General features: G+C 47.5%; 1 protein-coding gene across 8 annotated transcripts in view; it reads right to left on the bottom strand.

Annotated features, from left to right (window-relative positions):
- Positions 1 to 23,027, bottom strand: part of KIAA1328 (KIAA1328 ortholog) — a 290,833-nt gene that overhangs the window by 170,539 nt on the left and 97,267 nt on the right. For all 8 annotated transcript variants that reach the window (XM_053299433.1, XM_053299432.1, XM_053299440.1 and 5 more), the window contains one exon: positions 3,514 to 3,641. In XM_053299433.1, coding sequence (XP_053155408.1) covers positions 3,514 to 3,641 — 128 coding nt within the window. The remainder of the gene's footprint in view (positions 1 to 3,513; positions 3,642 to 23,027) is intronic.

Below are 23,027 nucleotides of genomic sequence, written 5' to 3'. Positions count from 1 at the left end.
TTTGGCCACCTCGCTGCTTACCCCTGCTTCTAGATCATTGATGAATAAATTAAAAAGCACCGGTCCCAGTACAGATCCCTGGGGGACCCCACTTCTTACTTCCCTCCATTGTGAAAACTCTCCATTTATACCTACCCTCTGTTTCCTGTCTTTCAACCAGTTAGCAATCCACACATGTACTTGTCCCTTTATCCCATGACAGCTTCCTCAGGAGTCTTTGATGAGGAACTTTTTCAAAAGCTTTTTGGAAGTCCAGGTAGACTATGTCAACTGGATCACCTTGATCCACACACTCGTTGACACTCTCAAAGAAGTCCAAAAGGTTGGTGAGGCAAGATTTGCCTTTGTGGAAGCCATGCTGACTCACTCCCAGCAGGGCCTGTTCTTCTAGGTGCTTTACAATTTTATCCTTGAGGATGCTTTCCATCAATTTGCCTGGAATGGACGTTAGGCTAGCTGGCCTGTAATTTCCCGGATCGCCCCTGGATCCCTTTTTGAAAATCGGTGTTACATTTGCCACTCTCCAGTCCTCTGGTACAGAGCCCGATTTCAGGGATAAGTTAAATATTTTAGCAAGGAGGTCGGCAATTTCACATTTGAGTTCTTTGAGGACTCTTGGATGGATGCCATCCGGCCCTGGTGATTTGTTAGCTTTCAGTTTTTCCAGACAGTTTAGAACATCATCCCTTGTCACTTCTATCTGACTCAGCTCTCTAGTTCCATCCCTAAAAAGCCTGGTTCAGGATCAGGTATATGCTCAGTATCCTCTGCCGTGAAGACAGATGCAAAGAACTCATTCAGTTTCTCTGCAACCTCCATATCCTCCTTAATAATCCCTTTCACTCCCTCATTGTCTAATGGCCCAACCGCCTCCCTGGCAGGTTTCCTGCTTCTGATGAAGAAGAAGATCTGGCATTCTGCATTTAGTCAAAACAGAGGTCACAGAAGCCACATCCAATGGCTTCCACCCATGGCTGAGGGGACGGGGCAGTCACTGAGATGGAAGCAGTTAGCAAAACACCAGCATCAAGATGCAGTGGGAGAGACTTTTGGCCTGGGAACTGGGCAGTCACAAACCCTCCAGAAGGGGCTGTAATGCACGTCAGAAACATTACACATTTTATCTTAGCTTAAATATTAATTGTTCATGGAGGTTGGAGCAAGTGGAACACAGAGGGAGCTGGACAGCAAAAGAGGCAACTATGTGGAGACATTATCAAGGTGTATACATTTATGCATGGAGAAGAGTGGACAGAGCTGAGAGTTTTTTCTCCCTCTCTCTCAACACTAGAACCAGGGGCCATCCCATGAAACTGAAGGTTGGGAAATTTAGGACCAACAAAAGGAAGTACTTCTTCACACAGTGCATAATTAATCTACAAAATTCTCTGCCATGGGATGTGGTGATGGCCACTAGCTTGGATGGCTTTCAAAGGGGCTTAGATAAATTCATGGTCTATCAATGGCTCCTATTCTGAGGGCTACAAGCCACCTCCAGCTTCAGAGGCAAGATCAACACCACTTGCAGGGGAGCAACAGCAGGAGAGAGGGCCTGCCCTCACCTCTTTCCTGTGTGCTTCTCAGAGGCATCTGGTGGGCCATGGTGTGAAACAGGATGCTGGACTGGATGGGCCTTGAGCCTGATCCAGGAGGACTGTTCTTATGGTTTTTGTGTGTCACTGAGGACATCTAAAACCCCTTAATTTTCAAACAGCCTTTTGCCGCCGCCACCACATTACTGCAGATCACAGCCACAACCTTCACATATGTATACCTACCACTTACTCAGCTCGCACCTTCAGATACCCAATGAAACTATTCAAAGAAGCTCATACCCCAGTGAACCAGTGAGATGTCATGTTACCACATTACTCTTTGTTTTTAGGTTTCTACAGAGAGTGAGGGTTGATTCCTCCATGCACGTTCATGAAACCCTAAGATTATCATTATTCTGAAACAGCATAGTGGACCTTTACTGTTTCACACACTAGCACTGCACAGAACACGTTAAAACTGAAATTTTGACTTTGTTTTCTCTATACAGGGAACATTTCCAACTCTTTAGTAATCTGAATAAGGATTCTCATTAGGTAGATTGTTTTATTAAGGAAAGCCACTAGTTTAACAAACACTTCTAGACTTTGACCAAATTTGCATCTTATATCAACCATCTTGCAAACCTCTGACTCTTTTAAATTCAATATAAGCAACTGTAAAGTGATGCATATCTGGGCAAAAAAACCCAACTTCACATATACACTAATGGGGTATGAGCTGTCTGTGACTGACCAGGAGAGGGATCTTGGGGTTGTAGTGGACAGCTCACTGAAAGTGTCGACTCAGTGCACAGCAGCTGTGATAAAGGCCAGTTCCATGCTTGGAATCATAAAGAAGGGGGTTGAAAATAAAAGTGCTAATATTATAATGCCCTTATACAAATCTATGGTGCGGCCACATTTGGAGTACAATGTGCAGTTCTGGTCACTGTATATTAAGGAGGACATTAATATGCAGAAGAGGGCAACCAAGGTCATCAGGGGCCTGAAGCACCTTCTTTATGAGGCAAGGCTACAGCATCTGGGGCTTTTTAGTTTGGAAAAGAGGTGACTATAGGGAGACATGATTGAAGTGTGTAAAGTTATGCATGGAGTAGAGAGAGTGGACAGATAATTTTTTTTCTCCCTCTCTCACATCACAAGAACCAAGGGTCACCCCATGAAACTGAAGGTTGGGAAATTTAGGATCAACAAGAGGAAGTACTTTTTCACACAACGCATAATTAATCTACAGAATTCTTTTCCATGGGATGTGGTGATAGCCACCAGCTTGGATGGCTTTAAAAGGGGCTTAGACAGATTCAAGGTGGACAGGTCTATCAATGGCTACTATTCTGGTGGCTTTAGGCCACCTTCAGCCTCAAAGGCATGATGCCCCTGAATACCAGTTGCAGGGGAGCAACAGCAGGAGAGACGGCATGCCCTCACCTCTTGCCTATGTGCTTCTCTGAGGCATGTGGTGGACCACAGATGTGAAACAGGATGCTGGACTAGATAGGCCTTAGGCCTGATCCAGCAGGGCTGTTCTTATGTTCTTAAGTTTTCCACAGTATTTTAAGCCCCACCTTCTCAGCCTGCTCCTTTATGTATCCAGTGCAATAGGCTATAACCCATAAACAGCTCATATTTGTAAACCAGTGAGGCTTTAAAAGAACATAGTTCTTGTCCAGAGCTCCAAGAAGAAGACAGAGAAGTAAACTTATCCTTCATTTTGGACAGACAAACTGTTCCTTGCACTTCATGCTACAAGCAATGAACTGAACCGTTACTGATCCAGAGCTTCCTTTAAACAGTATAATTTTCAGCTCCAGGCCTGAGAAAGGGTACAGAGAGAAGCCTCCACCTCCAAAACATCGCCATGACCTCATAGGCCTCAGCTTGTTGCAGATGGAATTTCATGAAACCCATTTTAGAGGGATGATTAGCAACAGGATGTTAATGTGGATGAGGTGCTTACCTGTTGCTCCTTCAGCTTGGCAGCCTCAAGCTCCGAAAGGGAGTGTGTGAGCTTTTCTTGCTGCTCCGAGAGATACTTCTGATAAAGGCTTAAGAGTTCCTGGCACTCTCTGTACTGCTGCTGCAGGGGTGAGATAGCAAGTTAAGGAGAAAAACATCTCTCATGGAAAGTGGGGTGGATTAAATCAAACACACTGCCATTCATTCTATGCAAATGTGGTTTAGCAGTCTGGGTAAGACCAGTCATCGCAGAAAGAGGGAAAGACGACAGCAGAGCAGGGATAAGGATCTTTCAGAACTTTGTAGAGAATAAGTTATGGCTGCTATTAGCAAACGATGCATCTCCCGTGACCTCTATTTCCTTATTGAATGAAAGGACCCCCATCAGTGACCAAATATTATTGAGTTGTGCTTTGTGGTTTAGTCTTATAGAGAGGTCATTCACACAATCAAAAACTCTGTTCTACCCAGGTTTGGGAGTTGTATGTGCTCCAGTTTTTGGTTGTGTGGAAGCAAGGTAGGACAAAAAACTAGATAGCTTTTCCTCCCACCTTGCTTGCACACAACCAAAAACTGGGAGCACACACAACTCCCAAACCTGGGTAGAACACAGTTTTTGATTTTGTGAACGACCTCAGAGATTCCCAAGCTTAACTGATTCAAATCCCCTTCTTCCCAACATTGGGCATCATGCTCTCCAGTGTATATCCTTCCTTGTCAACTGTTAGTGTGCACACTAGCCACAATACCAACATCCCTCCTCTTGTACCACCCCAGCCCCCCCTCCCACTTCCATCAGTGGAATATGCTGGAATTTGCACCACAGGCAGTATTCTAAGACTGCTACTACTACAAATTATTTCCCTATATTGTCCACACCCCCAAGCACTGTTCCCTCTAACATGGATTCCCTGATGTTGACTACAACTCCCATAATCCCCAGCCAAAGTCCATTGCAGCTGAGGATGCTGGGAGTTGCAGTGAACAACATCTGGGAATCCCTTTTATTCACTCAGTCATTCATTCAATTTCTATATTGCCCTTCCAAAAATGGCTCAGGGCGGTTCAAACAGCAAAATAATAAATAAGATAAACAAAATGGTTCCCTGTCCCCAAAGGGCTCACAATCTGAAAAGAAACATAAGATAGACACCAGCAACAGTCACTGGAGGTACTGTCCTGGGGGTGGATAAGACCAGTTACTCTCCCCCTGCTAAATAAAGATAATTGCCACATTAAAAGTTGCCTCTTTGCCCAGTTAGCAGGGGCAAGAGGGAACACTGCCCCCAAGTCTCAAGCGTTGTATTCCAGCACTCCCTCTGCTAGTAGTTTTACTGATATTCTGGCGTCTCTATGGTCTTCAGGCAACCAGAGCAAAGGGCGGGATGGGGTGGCACACTGCAGTTCCAATAGGGTAGACACCAACTGTCAAGCCCTGGAAAGTGGAGGCTAAAAAGGTGGGGGAGCAAGCTCCGAGACACAAACAAACAAAGTAAGAGTGGATGATTTATTCATCAGTGGCCAGAACGGTCATCAATTTGCCTGACTACATTCCCAAACGCAAAGCCTTTCGTGAACTCCCCACGGCTCAAGATGCAGGCACAGCCTGGCAGGCCTTTCGAAAACCGACGACAAGGTTTGGACAGTGATCTAGAGAAGCAGCAAACAGTGGCATTTGCAAGGATATTAGCAAAAGCGCCCTGCCTTGCTTGCAGCATTGGAAGTCCGGGAGGAGATAAATCGGCTCCTCACCTGTCACAGCGCCATCCCCTCCCTTACTCATTTAACACAGGGAAACCATCTACCCCTCAGCCTCACCCCACCCCGCTGCCTTTTACTCTTCCCTCTCTGCTTTTAATTATGCATGCAGACAGGATGGCTCGCTGTCCACAGAAATCCCTCCAAATAAAAGCCTTAATAAAAAGTTGCCACCATCAGGGAAGGAACAAAGTACACCCCTTTGGTTTGCAAAAATAGCATGAATTGTGAATTTGTTGTAAGTTTTTTCCCAATAATCCAATGATTGCTTCTGGACAAATTCATGTTAGAGAGCTTCTGTTTTAATTTTTTTGTTTGGCCAAAGTCTTGTAAACCAGAGCCACTGCTTTATTATTCCCTATAACAAACCCTTTTCATTAAAATAGTTAAAAAAAAAAAAAAAGAACAGGCAAAGATGGTTTCAAACAAATATTGGCGGGGGGGGGGGTGATCAAGCTGCTAGCAGTTAGTTAGATCTACCTAATGGCATTTTGAAAGGCTCCTGATGCTTATGCATCACATGCCTCCAACAAAAACAACAACAACAACAACAACACACCTCCTCTGTTAATCCCTGCCTGTCAGCACTGCAAGGTATGGGACAAAGCACTCTCTCCCAAGGCATTCCCACCTCCAGCACCACTTCCCCACTTGGAGTACACCCTTCCTCCTACGATGCCCAACAATGCAGGGGGCTAATGGGGCTCCCCCATATTTGAGCAAGACTTTCTTGGAGTCATCATTCTGAAACGTTGCCAGGAGACCTCAAAAAGCTTTGTGTTTGACCAGGAAAGTTCTCAAATGAGAAAGTTATGACCGGCTTTAAATTCGGCTCAAATGAAGAGGACCCTTTGACTTGGCTTTGCATCTCGAGACAAAAGGCGATCACAAGTAATGGTTTAAATAAGCTCATTGTATTGCTCAGCCAACAGTCACAGAGCTCAGGCAGTTTTATAGTTCAGTGTGTTTTGTCAGTGCAGAAACACACAAAAAAGAAGAGAAGCCCAAAATGATTTGTGGTGGTCTCCGGAGTCTTTGCCAGCAATGATGTACATAAAAAGAATTTTTTATGCCAGCTGTAACCATCAGCAGTAATGTTTATAGTAGGTGAACATATTAGCCTGGACGCAGGGCATGAATTTTACCCTTGAAGAAGCCCGTTCATTTATATAGCCCAAGAGTTAAGTGTCTGCATTTGAAGACAAATTACAGACAAATTCATTTAAATCCAAGTTACGTGATGAGATGTAAGAAGCAGGCAATCCCATCGTTCTCCAACCTAGATGTTCCTTGGCTCACTCACCTTTCGACAGCCCTCCTCCCAGATGTGCCTCCACAGACAGTGGGGGCTGCCTGGCTTTTTGCCTTTTGTTGTTGTTGTTGTTGTTGCAGGGGTGGGATTGTCCCAATAGAACAAAGGTTGCTGGCAGGCCTGCTTCGTAGTTTTGAGGGACTCTGTACTCCATAGGGGAAATGACAAGGTATGTGGCATCAGGAATAAAAAACAAGAGCAACACTAAGTGACTGTTCTGGAGTGTAGGGACTGACCCATGCAATATTGCACCTTCCATATTTTCTCTTTAATATTCAATCAGTGTTTTATGATGAACAAGGATTTACATTTTTTTGGCGGGGGGTGCAGCTGGTAAGTAAAAGAAGGTGCAGGGAATGAAAAGATAGCAGCCAAAAGGAGAGCAAAGGGAGCCGTTCCATGACCATATGAAGCTGCCTTGTGCGACATTAGACCATTGGTCCATCTGACACAGGATTCACTCCACTGAATGAGCCCCACCTAGAGATACCTGGGACTGAACCTTGAATCTTGCAAATTCAAAGCACATGTTCTACTAGTGAGTTATCGGTATCCCCCCAATATTTATTTAGAGTTTGTCCCCAGTTGCCTGGGCTTGCCTGCGATTCTTGTACCTAAAGCAGAAGCCATGCCCTTTAGATGAAACAAGCCTCTCCACCTTTTAGGTTTTCTTGATCCCATAGATATATTTCTGCAATTTTCTTCCAGTTAAAAAGATACTGTATTTATCCAAATCAAAGAGGACTGGATTGAGGCGACACCCTTTAGAAGCAGAGATTAAATGCAATCTAGATCTTCATTTACTTGAAAGGAACAGGACTCTAACTTTAAGACAGCCTCCTATTCCAAATATCAAAAAACTTGGGAAAACATAGTCTTGGATTAAGGGAAATACAGTAAGTGCCTGCTGTACAATATTGATTGCTTTTGTTTTCCACAAAGCATTTTTATTTCCCTCCCTCACCCCCCTAAACAAACCCAAAACCTCACAGAGCCCCCAGTAGGCTCAAGAAGTTCCCAGGAACTAAAAACCTCAACAAAACCTGGAGGTTGATACAGGTGACAGCCTGAGCCGCTGTGATGTCACAAAATGCTCGTCGACATTCTGTTAAATAATTAAACTACTGGCATACAGGGAGGAGGCACCAAGGAAGAACCATTACTGCAGCAGTATGTGAGTGGGTAACACATTAGGAACATAGGGACATAGGAAACTGCCATATACTGAGTCAGACCAGTGGTCTATCTAGCTCAGTATTGTCTTCACAGACTGGCAGTGGCTTCTCCAAGGTTGCAGGCAGGAATCTCTCTCAGCCCTATCTTGGAGAAGCCAGGGAGGGAACTTCAAACCTTCTGCTCTTCCCAGAGTGGCTTCATCCCGAGGCGAATATCTTGCAGTGCTCACACATCAAGTCTCCTATTCATATGCAACCAGGGCAGACCCTGCGTAGCTATGGGGACAAGTCATGCTTGCTACCACTAGACCAGCTCTCCTCTCTTCAGAGCCGAGAGATTCAGAGCCGAGATGACAGAAACCCATGTGCAAGTGTTTAGGGCTTTCCAATATATTAGAAAAGAGCCACACACCGCCATACTCACAAATGTGAAAACACGGTAGCTTTCATAAGCATGGATGGACTATGCTAGACTGGCTTCAGACTATACTCCACTCTGTGAAACTCTGGGAGAGGTTTTGTAGAAATGGCTTAAGCCTCTCTTATATAAACAGCCATTAACAATCAGCTGCAGCCAAACAGTTCAGCAGGCAGAGTTCCTGTTCAGTGCCTTCGAGGCTGTTCATGAGGCCCATCAACTCATATTTCTCTAGAATAACCACCAACCTTGCTCACGAGGGGGCACCCTCTCAAGCACACATAATATGAATAAGTATACAACTGAACACACTATAAGCAAATATAAAGCTGAGTTTTTGGCTGGTCTTTGGCTGTAAAAAAACTGGAACAGGATATTTAAGACTAGACATGGTCTAAGGCTGGAAGAGGAGATCAACTGTCCTCCTTTGCTTATACCAAAAGCAGCAGGCCTGACTTGGAAGCTCTGCTCTAAGCTCCTCGGAGGAAGAAAGAGAAACAAGTGTGAAAATAAATAAATACATACAATTTAAGGAGCATCAGCCCTTGTCACATGACCATCTCTAGCCTACCAGTGCTCAGGAGGATTCCTGGCAATCTGGCTGGCCTTCTTGCAGTTACTTTCTTTGACTCAGTGCCTATTAGCCATCATAGATGAACCTCCATGTTCAGGGGCAGTATACCTCTGAACATCAATAGCTGGGTACAGACAGAACTTTCTGGGGGCCATTTCTGGAAACAAAACACTAGACGATGAATCTTTGTCCTGATCCAGCAGTGTTGTCTGCAGGCTAAATCCATTCAGACACTGCCAAAGTCCTAGGACCTGCAGTGGGCCTGAGTCCTCCCACCCCAAGAGAGCTTTGAAGCTCAGTCTCCCACACGGAGGACCACCACAGTATCAGATGCACCGTGCTGTTTTTCTCCAAACTCAAAGTTCTTTCCCAGCCACTGGCGAGGTTCACTACTCCAAAAATTAACTTGTCTAATGATTGTGGAACTTTTAACCAAATAACATACATTTATATCAACAATTCAATTTTGTTTTTCATTCAGATGCTAACGTTTACACACAAATGATAACATCCTTCAGCATGAACAGACTTAGCAAACTTGGGCTTAAAAGACACACCAGCCCTGGGAAGCTCAACTCACGCAGTATTTCCAGCCCATTCCTGGAAGCAAAAATGCACAATACAAACCGCATCTCCTTTCAGAAGCCACAGAACAGCGCAACACCACGGGAGCCCGTCTTGAGTTATTGCTATGGAAAAGGGTAAAGCCAAGCGGCTTCCCTGCAGGTTTATTACCTAGAATTTGAAGGTGCAGCGAAGACAGAAGGTAATAAAATGTTTTATGAACAACTTTACTTCTCTTGTTCTAATATAACTGAGCTTATCTGGGCTACTTTGCTCAAGCAAACTAAGGACCTGCGAGGGAACTCCCCACACGGGCCCATCTTTAATAATGGAAAGGTTCTGCCCAAGCTGTGAACTCCAGGAAAGTCAACATTCTCTGAAGAACTGCGAAGTCCAGGAAAGTAGGCTGAGAAAGCACAAAGAGAAAGGGTATGAAGCCGAAACGCAGTCCACTTCTGTACACAAGAACTTGGATTTTGAATATGCTCGTGCCAGCAAACGGTGAGCAAGGAAATTAAAGCAAGGTACAAGCATGAGAAGAGAAGAAAGAGGTCACACCACGCCTCCAAAAGTTAAGCCACTCACTTCTGTTTGAAGTGTTGTCATTCTATTGTTGAGCAGTATAGCTCTCACATAAAGGAATGCCTAATACATTCCCATTGTGTTTGAAAGGAAATTAAATTTACATTCTTTGGGAATATGGTATCATAATTAGTTCATGACTTGATTACACTTTGAAGTGAGCTGGGATGGCACGCAGTGCATACAAATTAGTGGAGTGGAGGTTACCTGCCTTAAAGGAAAAGGCACCAGCACCTCCAAACAAAGAGAAGAGGGCTCTTTGCTCTCAGCTGGCACATCCAGGACAGCAATTCAAATCTTTTGTGCTCCCAATAAGGCCAGAGTAACTTGAAGATGCAGCTTCCTAATCAGCTGAATGAGATGTTTGGGGAAATAATCCTTCCATCTCCACCCATAACACCTGCACAGTAGCTGTTAAAACGTATTTAAAAAGCAATGAAATCACTAAGCTTCTTACATCAGTGAAAATTCCCATTGTGATTCATGGCTGCAAACAAGATGGAAGTTTCACAAAGGGACACACACATGCCTTTGCTCCTCCGGCTACTTGAATTCTGCTCTGCCAATAAGTTGTTAAAACAAAACACAGTTTTAAAGCCCTGAAACCCAGACAACAAAGAAATAATCAAAGGAAACCTCAGACTAGTCACTGCATCGTATTCAATTTCAGATCCGGTCAAGTTTGTATTTTGAGGAGCGGTGGGCTTTCCAAAGTGGGTTCCAGGCTCCCAAAGCAGACCCGTGGGTTTTCAGGACCTCTAAACTAGGAACTACTCACATTTTCATGAACATGCTTGGCAATGTTCAAAAAAAGCCACTCCTTTTTTTGGCAGTTTTTGGAACTCCTCACAAGACTATTTGCTTATTTCATTACTTGGGCATCGTTGGGAATGCTTCTCAGTTGCCATCACCATGCAAGTCACTTGAGAGGCTGCAAGAAGCCATCTGATTTTATTTACTGACACCTGGTGACTTCATCGTGGCAAATTGAGATCCCATTGTCTATAGGATTTCTGATTCATGGCAGCACCCAGATGAAGATAGCAGGTTGCTTACATGTAACTAGTGATCTTTGGGTGATCCTGAGTTCAACTCGTGCAAGTCTGCTTTGAAAACACAAGGCAAATAAGACATGCTGGTCCCCCCAAGGCAAAGAAAGCAGAGATAATGCCTGTCTGTGGAGGGGTGTTTAGTTCCAAAATTATTGCATTTTTAAAAAGTCCTTTTAGAGTCCATGGGAAATTACTGAAAATAAAAGGCCTCCCACTTTCTCTGTTGTAGATCAATGAAGTGCTCTATTGAGCACAGATGTCATCGAACCTGCTTGTGCAGCAGCTCTGACCATCTGTGTGCAGGTGACGGTGGAGCACCATGTGGAGCTTCAGAAGCTTCTCAATGGTTCGACTGTGTAGGCACACTCCCATGAGTGTGAATACGCAGTGGATCGCAGCCCAAATACAACAGTGCCAAACGCTGTTGTACAAGGTGAATATCTGCACTAAAGGCTTGCCAGGGAAAAATTTCACATCACCAGTTTTGCTCCAAAAGGTGAAACTGCTGACAATTCAGCTCAACACGAGTTTCGAGTCAGTTTGGTGTACAGTTTCTGAAAGTGTGCCTAGTTAACCCAGCTCCCCTAGTGAAGAGCTGCATCCTACACACAGAGAGAAATGGCAATGGGTCTTTTCAGATGACCAGTGGGAGGTAGTAGAGAATACATCTTATTTGCAGTGCACCCAGCACCAGTGGCCCACTCTCCAGTCTGCATATTGTTCTTGGAAGAACACCCTTGGGTCAGTGGGGATGGGAAGGTGACACTGCCACTGCATAACACACAATTAAGAACTTAAGAACAGCCCTGCTGGATCAGGCCCAAGGCCCATCTAGTCCAGCATCCTGTTGCACACAGTTGCCCTGTGTGCCCCAAAAGCCTACAGGAGGCGTTGAGGGCGTGCCCTCTCTCCTGCTGTTACTCCCCTGCAACTGGTACTCAGAGGCCTCCAATTAGTAGCCCGTTGATAGACCTCTCCTTCATGTAGTAATCCAAACCCCTCTTAAAGCCATCCAGGTTGTTGGCCGTCACCACATCTTGTGGCAGAGAATTCCACAAACTGATTATGCGTTGCGTGGAAAACTACTTCTGTTTGTTGGTCCTAAATTTCCTGGCAATCAATTTCATGGGATGACCCCTGGTTCTAGTGTTATGGCAGAGGGAGAGGAATTTCTCTTTCTCCACACCATGCATGATTTTACAGACCTCTATCATGTCTCCCCGCAGTCATCTTTTTTCTAAACTAAAAAGCCCCAGGTGTTGTAGTCTCATGTAGTCATAAGGAACGTGCTCTAGGCCCCATCATCTTGGTTGCCCTCTTCTGCACCTTTTCCAGTTCTACAATTTACTTCCTTAGATGTGGTGACCAGAATTGTAGGCAGTACTCCAAGTGTGGCCACACCATAAATGTGTATAAGGGCATTATAATATTAGTTTTATTTTCAATCCTTCCTATCCAAGCATGGAACTGGCCTTTATCACAGCTACCGCACACTGAGCCTACACTTTCAACAAGCTGTCCACCATGACCCCAAGATCCCTCTCCTGGTCAGTCACCGACAGCTCAGTTCCCATTAGTGTATACTTGAAGTTTTTTTGTCCCACTGTGCATCACTTTACACTTGCCAACACTGAACCGCATTTGCCATTTTGTTGCCCACTCACCCAATTTGGACAGATCCTTTTGGAGCTCCTCACAATCTGTTTTGGATTTCACTACCTGAAAGAGTTTGGTATCATCTGCAAATTGGGCCACCTCGCTGCTTACCCCTACTTCTAGATCATTTATGAATGAATTAAAAAACACCGGTCCCAGTACAGATCCCTGGGGGCCCCTCACTTCTTACTTCCCTCCATTGTGAAAACTCTCCATTTACCCCTACTTCTGTTTCCTGACCTTCAACCACTTAGCAATCCACACATGTACCTGTCCCCTTATCTCATGACTGCTAAGTTTCCTCAGGAGTCTTTGATGAGGAACTTTGTCAAAAGCTTTTTGGAAGTCCAGGTAGACTATGTCAACTGGATCACCTTTATGCACACACTTGTTGACGGTCTCAGAGAACTCCAAAAGGTTTGTGAGGCAAGATTTACCTTTGCAGAAGCCATGCTGGTTCTCCCCCAGCAGGGCCTGTTGTGGCAAGGGGGAGCACACAGTCCCTTAAAAAATGAAACTAACAAAACAAAGTGGCAGAACACAACCTTGTATCCCTCTTGTATCATCTTGCTCTGAACAGGAGAGCAATTGGCCTCAGAAAGGATGAGCCCGTTTCACATCATGGACTCCTACCAGTGGTCCACAGCTCTGCTCACCACCTTTGCCATGGCAAGGGTGGTGAGCAGGTCCACACTAGTCCCCTGCTAACTGAGCAGAGACACCTTTTGAGTGGTGGTTCTCTATTTAGCAGGGGGAGAACAACTGGCCCTCTCCAGCCCCAGCACAGCTTCCCTCCAGTGGTTGTTGCTGGTGTCTGTCTTGTTCCTTTTTAGACTGTGAGCCCTTCTGGGAGCAGGGAACCTTCTTGGTTTTTTTACCCATCTTTCTATGTAGCCACTTTGAGAACCTTTGTTGAAAAGCGGTCTGCAGATAGCCGTAGTCTATTGCTCTCTGGTGAGTGTGATGAGAGGAGCTTCCCTTCCTCTCCAGCACGCAATTGGGGCCGAGGCTCTGCCATGCATTCCGACGGGCCTTGAAATGGCTTGATGCAATGATGAGGGAAAGCCCTCATCTCTCCCCTCTGTCTCTGGAGGAGAAGACTGGCGTTGGCTGCTGGAGTGATGGATGGCAGAGGGGCTCCAAGTACCTTGGCTGCCCAGTGCCAAAGCAAGCCCCAGCTCCAAGTATGAAGCTGAAGGGGCTGGGGGTTTTCCTCAAATCTATGAGCACTGACTAAAAGGCTCTGATGACACATTATCATTGTCCAAACCAGAGGGGTGGCAAGGTTGGAGTGGGTCCTAGGTCAAAACGTGAAGTTGGGCTCCTACCACCTCCACCTTCTTCAGAGAGGTTCAAGGGGGAGAGCAAAGAGCTAACTGTCAGCCAGCCAGCAGGGGACCCCTCCCTCAGGGGCCCAGGGACCTTTGGCCCCCGCCACCTTTTTCAGTTGAAGCTACCCCTTGGTCCAAACACACCAACTTAAGAAAAATTGTTCTTGTGCCTAGAAAGGCCCACAGATGTGTGAACGCTGGCATTTCAGAATGAATTCACCTGAACAGACAAACACAATTATCACAAATGTGAAATGACTGTTTTCTCATGACAAGTTGGTCTAAGGACAGGACTACCAAGTGTCAGAGTTAGAAAGGCCATCTCTAGGAGTAGGTTAGCTCTTTCTAGCACCCACTACTCCATTTCATTCCTTGAGGAAGGCAGAGTTTGGTGGAAGGCTATGAGCTTTACATGCAGCTCTGCTAACTGAACAAAGAGACACCTTTCAAAGTGGTGATTCTCTTCTATTTAGCAGGGGGAGAGCAACTGGCCCTATCCAACCCCAGCACAACATCCCTCCAGTGGCTGTCGCTGGTGTCTATCTTACCTTTCTTTCTAGATTGTGAGCCCTTTGGGGACAGGAAGGGAACCATCTTATTCATATATTTATTTTTCTACGTAAACTACTTTGAGAATTTTGTTGAAGAACATTATATAAATATACCTAGGAGGAGGAGGAACCCCCCACAAGTTCAATTGCTGGAATCCCCAGGAGAGGCTGGGAATGAGCCCCCTCCAGACCTGAAACACGAGTGAGATGCTGCCAGTCAGAGCAGGCAAACCCGAGCTACACGGACTCATGATGTCTGCTTCTTATGTTAATATTTATGACTCTCTCTCCAGTAAAAAGGAGTTCAGTCCCAGGGCTGGGAAAGGGGTCTCCGTGGGAGGGCTTGCAGAGTCATGGTCCATCAGCAGAGACAATACTGGGCAAGGGGGAGCAACGGCCCGACTTTCTGCAGGCAGCTTCATATTCCATAGAAGGGAAACACCCCCATGATGGAAGCAAGAAGTCGGACTCTGTTCCTAAGCACCAGGGGCAACATCTATTTAGACACAGAAAGGACCGGGGAGGGGGTGGAATCATACCCCCGCCAAACCATGAAACAACCCTTGTGCCATTTGTCTTCTGACAGCATGTTCTGCAGTTGAGATTGGAATGGAACCAGGGCCTAAGTGGAGAGGCAGCAGGACCTCTGAGCACCAATATATGCCAGGTGAAAACCACCCTCCGCCCATTCCAAATGCTTTCCCCAAAACCCACAGCGACTTTGGGAGCTCCAAAGCTTCCCTTGGCTTGTCAAATCCGATCTAAAAAGAAGCAGCCTGAAACTGCTACCATGGAGACATTCCTCCATCACTGCGGCTGGCAGTCTAGGACTTGGGGTGGCAGCAGGGGCATAGCGAGGTGGGCAGCCACCTGTGTCCAAGTCTCTTGGCAGTTGCCACGGCACCCTCCCCCACCTGTCACCCGCCCCACACACCTGCAGCCGCCCCCCCCTTCACTCACCTCCTGGCCTCCCCAGCACCCCATGAAGCCCACAGCCCGCGTGTGCAGCCGGGCAGGCTAAACGGCTGCCAGCCATGGCGTCATTCTACTGCACGGAGACAGGCAACAGTTTAGCAAGCCAAGCCACAGGCAGGGACTGTCGGCTTCGTGGGGCTGCCTCAGAGGTGGCAGGTGAGCAGAGGGCAACCCAAGAGAGGCCCTCTTCTCCAAGGGACTCGGGCAGCCTGGAACGCAGCCATCCAGTGATAGTTACACCCATGTGGCAGGGAGAGAAGCCTTCATCACCAAAGACAGCCCAGCTTTTCCTAAACACACAGTGTCTGTGAAAGAAAACAAGCTGTTAGCAAGAGAAAGAAACCTCTGCCCAAGCTGGCAGGAGGGAGAGAAATCAGAGGAAGGAGGGATGAAATCCTCCAAACACAAAAGAAATCAGGTGTGCTTTCCTCACCTCTTCACATATTTAAAGTGCAAGATTAAAACAAATATAGAGAACAGCACATAATTTAGCTGTCATTTTCTATCAAACTGCTCATAATTGTAACCATCAAATGATAATATTCTACCATATGTGCATCTACAAAACTGACAAAAGCAGTGGTCAGCGCCATGGAGATAAAAATGGACCAAAGGCTCCCCTTAGTGGCTACTGCATGGGATATCACAGCAGCCCAACAATTCTGCAGGATTCTTCTCAAAAACATACAGGGATGGAACCTGCCTCCTTATGTAGAGTATATTCAGACAGGCCTTGCCAACGGGAACAAGCAGCAGTGAATCTACGGCCGCACAACTTCGGCACTAACCAACCCACTTCCATGCTGCGGACGCAATCTCGATCGCTACTGGCACCACAACAGGTTCTAGCCCCCAGAATCTGTGTCTTAACTAAAAGAATGCTGGGCTGGCATGCCACTCCTGCATGTGAATTGGTTTCCTCAGGGACCTGCCATTACGGAGGGATGTTCCTGTCATGCATTTCTGCCTGGTGGTGAATGGTCCTCACTGGGGGGTCACCTGAATCGACCTTGCCAGTGCAGAATCCTTCCAGCAAGCGACCAAGCCAGTTTGAGGCCGCTTGGGACTTGCTCGGGATTATTTCCGTTAGCATAACACTGTATGGAGCACCTTCTCCGCTTCTGGCTCTGCTGGTACAGAAGTCCAGCAAACGTGTTGGCAGCATGGCCTAGCGAGTCATGGAGGCAATGAGAGGGGGAGGGCATGGCAGTGGCCAAGAGCTTGAGCGACATATCAGGAAGTCCATGGCTCAGAGCTTGCCTCTGCCATGAACTTATGAGATGGCCTCAGGCACACACCACATCCTCTCCGCAGCTGCAATATTGGGATATTTACTTACAAGGTTGTCGCAAAGATGACAACGACAACGACAAGATACTACATGTGAAGCACTCTGAACACTCAAAAATGCTATACAAATGCTAAGTATTATAATTGCTGTTTAGTGACAGATTATGATGAGTACCTAGTGTGTGGTTCATCAAGAAGGTAGGCCCTTCCCCTCCCTTTCTCCATGGCTTCTGGCAGCCTTTCAGAGCAAAGCCTCCTCCTCAGTGCAGAACACTAATGGCAACAATGGAAGAAAAGCCTCTTGAACCTCTAAAGAGCAAGCAGGGCGAGTGAAGGTTCTTGCTTTACCCTCCTCAAGTCCACATGCTGCCAACAAGGAACTGGGAGTCAACCCCCATTCTTTATTATTATTATTATTTATATCTCGCCTCTACAGTACACTACCACTTGGAGTAGCCAACAACAACAAAAAATCAGTCACACACACACACACACACACGGACACACACAAAAACACAAACAATAGGCACATCTAACTGCACAGAGCAGCAGCAACCAAGTTGTGGCATGGCCATGCTGGGACCTTGGGATGGAGAAAGTGTACTTCTGCCTAAACAGAAGTATACAAACATACCCAACATTTACCCCTGTACTTATTTATTTATTTGATTTTTAGACCGCCCTTACAAAATAGCTCAGGGCGGTTCACAAACATCAAAGATCCTTTAAAACAATTTAAGAGCAATGGAAGGCCAGCCCGAACAGGTAGGTCTTTAGGGCTCTCTAAAATTCCAATAAAGAATTCAAATTACGGATGTCTGCAGGGAGCGCATTCCACAGTCCAGGAGCGGCTACAGAGAAGGCCCACCTCTGAATCGCCACCAGACAAGCTGGTAGCAACTGGAGCCGGACCTCCTCAGATGATCTTAGCGTGCGGTGGGGATCAGACCAAAGGCAGTGCTCTCTAAGGTAACCTGGACCGAAGCCATTCAGGGCTTTAAAGGTAATAACCAGCACTTTGTATTTTGCTTGGAAACATATCGGCAGTCAGCGCACCTGTTTCAAAATAGGCATAATATGGTCTCTCCGGGTTGCCCCGGAGACCAGCCTTGCTGCCACATTTTGAACTAACTGAAGTTTCCCAACTACGTACAAAGGCAGCCCCATGTAGAGCGCATTACAGTAGTCAAGCCTGGAGGCTACCAGCTGGTACACCACTGTTCTGAGGTCATCCTTCTCTAGGAATGGACGCAGCTGTTGAATCAGCCTAAGCTGATAAAAAGCACTCCTGGCCACAGCTTCCACCTGAGATACCAGAGTGAGGCCTGGATCCAGGAGTACCCCCAAGCTGTGTACCAGCTCCTTCCGGGGGAGTGTAACCCCATCCAGCACAGGGAGATCTAACTCATCCCTCAGATTCTGAGCCCCTACAATGAGCACCTCCATCTTGCTTGGATTCAGCTTCAATTTGTTATCCCTCATCCAGCCCATTACTGCCTGAAGGCATGCATTTAGGGAATGAATGCCATTTCCTGATGAAGCAGATGAAAGAGAGAAGTAGATTTAGGTGTTATCAGCATACTGATAACACCCAGCACCAAATCTCCTGATGTCCTCACCCAGCGGTTTCATGTAGATACTAGTAATTTTTAGCCCGTTGTAATAACGGGCGCTAGCCTTAAGGGGAAAAGAGATTTATTTACGGCCCCGCCCCCCAAGTGCGGCCGCAAGCGGGCCCAGTCCTTTCCTGTTCGGCCACGGCAGCTACTGCCACCTCTTGCTGAGGCCGCGGCCGCCATCGGGGCTAGTCGCCCCGCCACCGCCTCACCCGCACTCTCGGTGGCGTCGCAGCCGCCGCCAACGGGGCCAGTCGCCCCACCGCGGCCACAACTACCTTTGGCCGAGGCCGCGGCTCCGCCGCCGCCTCGGCCACACTCTCCTCCTGCCGTTGGCGGCGGCCGCTTCTCCTTGGCCCGCCGCTTCTGCTCCTCCCGGCCCTCTCGCCGTAACGGCGGCGGCCGCCATCGGAGCCAGTCGCTCCACCGCGGCCACCGCCTGGTCCAACATGGCCGCCCGTCTCTGGGCGGCCGTATCTTTTTCGCCCGATCTGGGCATGCGCTCCGCGCATGCCCAGATCGGGCGAAAAAGACACGGGCGGCACGGACGCATGCCCAAGGCTTTTATGGGTAAGGATTGAAAAGCATTGGTGACAGAATGGAGCCCTGAGGGATTCCATATAACAGCTCTCGTTGAGAAGAGCAACTGTCACCAAGCTCCACCATCTGGGATCTGCCCAAGAGATAGGAGCGGAACCACTGCAAAGCAGTGCCTCCTATCCCCAACTCCTCCAGGCAACTCAGAAGGATACCATGGTTGATGGTACACTCCTTCTGTCGATTCCCCGGTATAGGTCATCCATCAGGCCGACCAAGGTTGACTCAACCCCATAGCCCACTCTAAAGCCAGTTTGAAATGGGTCTAGATAATCAGTTTCCTCCAAAACCGCCTGGAGCTGGCCGGCCACCACCCTCTCAATCACCTTGACCAACCAAGGGAGATTAGAGATTGGCCTATAGCTATCCATTGCCGAGGGATCCAGGGAAGGCTTCTTAAGAAAAGGCCTAATTATTGCCTCCTTCAAGTCTGGAGGCACCTTACCCTCAATTCAGCGATGCATTTATGATATTCACCAGGCCTCCTCGAATAATCTCCCTGCTAGATCGAAGCAGCCAAGTAGGGCAAGGGTCCAGAGAACACGTGGTGGACCGCACTGCTCCAAGCAGCTTGTCCATATCCTCAGGAATCACAGATTGAAACTGATCCAACCTAATACTGCAAGAAGGATTGCTGGATACCTCCTTCGTAGACCCTGCAAATAAAGTGGAATCCAATTTGGCCCGAATACAGGAGATTTTGACCGCAAAGAACACACTGAGAGCATCACAGCAGAGCACCTCCGGGAGCCAGAAGGAGTAGAAATTAGACTCCTCACTACCCAGGATAACTCCGCCGAATGTGAATCTGCAGAAGCAATGCGAACTGACAAAAACTTTTTTGCCGTACGCACTGCCTCTACGTAAGCCCTCAAGCACTTACTTAGCTGCTTCTCTCACATTTGTCCTCACAATCACCCTGCTGTCATTAAATCTCCTGTTCTACACATAAGGAATTAAGGCTGAAAGAGACTAGACTGAGGTCATCCAATGAATTTAGTTGGAAAAGGTCTCGGTATCCAGATCCACCCAAGACTCTAGTCCACATATAATTTCAGATGCTTCTTATTCAGGCCAAGTACACTTTGCACTAAATCTAGAACTATGAAAATCAAACGAGTTGGAAAGATCCTCCATATTGGTTTGGAAGTGCCGGAAAAGAACCAAGCAGGGGCGGCAGCAGAAGGAGCCAAGCCGAGGGAGGAATTGAGCCCCGCCATGGAAGAGGCATCTCGGATAGTCCCTCCTGGACCTGATGAAGGATGTGAAAACTAGGCCCTCTGAAAAGAAAACAGGAATCAAGAGAAGCCCAAAAGGTGTCTCTTGGGGGAAAGTAACCATACTTCTTCTACTCAGACACCCTGTGAGTTGAGTGCATCTCAGCCTTAATTCCCATCAACTAGTGTTTCCAAAGACAGAAGAAGGACCATAGTAATAAAGAAATTGTTCTAACCTCAAGAGGACCAGGCTTATGCCCAGCGGGTGGATGGACAAAATGACCAACAGCCTGTGCAAACCCTTCAAACCCTTGAAGATGAACTGGCCAGAATCCTTGCCAGCAGGTCCCTTGACAGAACAGTTTATGGGAAAAGGGGCACCCCAACACAAAAAATCTGGAAGTTGCTGGTCTAAGAAAATACACATTGTTTTAACAAGCAGTTTTCCAGTTTTATGGTGCAAAAAATATGGGTGCATTTGCGAACCTGCCCCTGGTGAAAACAGTGGCTGGCATGCCGTGCAGGGGAGCACAGGTGGCTGGAGCACCACTCCATTGTCAGCGCTCTGTCATAAGCCACTCTCTTAATGCAGTTGCATGACTGTTGGAAATAACGGGTGTTGCCCCGGCCACCCGTGTTCCCTTGCACGGTATGTCAACCTTGGAGTGAGCACCAAGTTTTGCTACCTCTCATTTGTGTCTGTTCACTAGAACTGTTTGCTCTGCCACATGGGTAGTTTCTTGGTCATGCTTGACAGCGGTGGCCCTACTTTTGGTATGCTACAGAATGTGGCATTCCGAAAATAACTGGCATAGGAAGCCCTGCAGCAGAGGGAGAGACCACCTGCTTCCCAGACAGCCCCCAGGGTGAGAGACTGGTGTTGGCTGTTGGCTGCTGTTTGTTCCTGCCTGCAGGAGAGGGTGAGACCATCTGCCAGCCCCCTGCCTGACTTGTGGGATTGTGAACTCTGGCAGTGGCTGCTTTGCAGGATTGGGGCCCAGGAGTGACTCAGCAGTCCCTGCTTTCCACCTGACCAGGGACATAATCTCTGGCCCTATAAGGGACGCTGCCTGTGGCGGCAGGCCTGCCACTGGCGGGGTCGCCCCTTTGGGGAAGCCACTTCGGGGGACAGAGAGGGCGAGGGCCAGGTCTCCTGGTCCAGTTATTTGTATGTGGTGAACATTTAATAATGGGGCTTCTGTTTTAATTTGTCCTGTGTGAGAATCTTTTATAATGTGCCTGGGCTTACCTGGAGATGGGGAGACAGGGGGCGTGTCCACTGAATGTGGGGCAGCAATTCTGGTGGTGGTGGGGAACAGAAGTAACGTACAAGGGATGGGGACATAAAAAATTAATAACTGTTTCCCCTTCTGACTGACCTGCCAGCTCTTTGACCTTGGGGAGCAGTGCCGACCACCCTTGGAACCTCGCCTTGCTCCTCTGTAATGCCAGGTGGGCCCAGAACTAATCAGAAACCATCTATGATTTGATTCTGGATGAAGGCGCTGACCTGGTATGTATTACAGAGGCCTGGTTGGGGGAGGCTGGCGGCCCAGTGTGGTCCTGGCTTCTCTCTCCAGGGTACTCTCTTGAGGAACAGATGAGGGACTGGGGGCGGGGAGGTGGAGTGGCTGTGGTCTATAAGCATAATATCTCCCTTACCCTTACCAGGATCCCTGTTAGCGTGTCAAATCATATCGAATGTGTGTACTTACGTTTGGGGACCCGGGATAGACTGGGGCTTCTGTTGGTGTACCGATCACCCCGCTGCTCAACAGAGTCCCTAACTGAGCTGATGGACTTGGTCTCGGGTTTGGTTTTGGAGTCCCCCAGGCTTGTGGTGCTGGGGGACTTCAATGTTCATTTCAGTACCAATTTGTCCGGGGTCTCGAGAGCGACGCACATTGCCGGTCACACGCTTGATTTGGTCTTTCACTCTGATCAGGGTGGTGTTCTTTGGGTGGGGTCTCCTGTGATTTCCCCATTGTCATGGACGGACCACCATCTGGTTAAGGTTGGACTCACAGTCACACCTCACCTTCGCAGGGATTAGGGACCTATTAGGATGATCTGCCTGAGAAGGTTATTGGATCCTATAGGATTTCAAGAAGCCTTGGAGGGATTTAGTGTTGGCTCTGTCAGCGATCCTGTTGATGCCCTTGTGGAGAATTGGAACAGCAAACTCACCGGGGCAGTAGACATGATTGCTCCTAAGCGTCCTCTCTGACCCACTTCAAAATTGGCCCTTTGGTATATAGAAGAACTAAGGGGGCTGAAGCGGCAAGGTAGATGACTGGAGAGCAGGTGGAGAAAGACTCGGCTTGAATCCGACAGAGTGCAACATAGAGCTCATTTGAAGATCTATGCTCAGGCCATACGTGCAGCAAAGAAGCGATTCTTTTCTTCCCGTATTGCATTCGTAAGTTCACATCTGGCGGAGTTGTTCAGGGTTGTGAGAGGGCTAGTGAGTGCCCCTCCTCCCTTGAATCGGAATCTGGAACCATCGATTACCCGTTGTGATGTGTTTAATGAATTCTTTGTGGGGAAAATCTCTCGTATTTGGGCCGACTTAGATTCCATCTCCACAATTGCTTCAGTGTCTGATGTGGAGGTATCCAGTGACTCCTCTTATGTGGTTAGGTTGGATCAGTTCCCGTTTGTGACTTCTGAGGATGTGGACAAGCTGATTGGAATGGTGCAGCCCACCACCTGCCCTTTTGAACCTTGCCCGGCATGGCTTATACTATCTGGCAGGGCAGTTGTTATAGAAGGTCTGGTAGAGATTATAAATGCGCCCGAGGGAAGGTAGGATGCCTCCTAGTCTTAAGGAGGCAAATATTAGACCAC

Source organism: Hemicordylus capensis, chromosome 2, assembly GCF_027244095.1.
Source record: "Hemicordylus capensis ecotype Gifberg chromosome 2, rHemCap1.1.pri, whole genome shotgun sequence".
Lineage (NCBI taxonomy): Eukaryota > Metazoa > Chordata > Lepidosauria > Squamata > Cordylidae > Hemicordylus > Hemicordylus capensis.
Note: the sequence above shows the minus strand (reverse complement) of the source record. Positions and strands in the feature narration are given on the sequence as shown.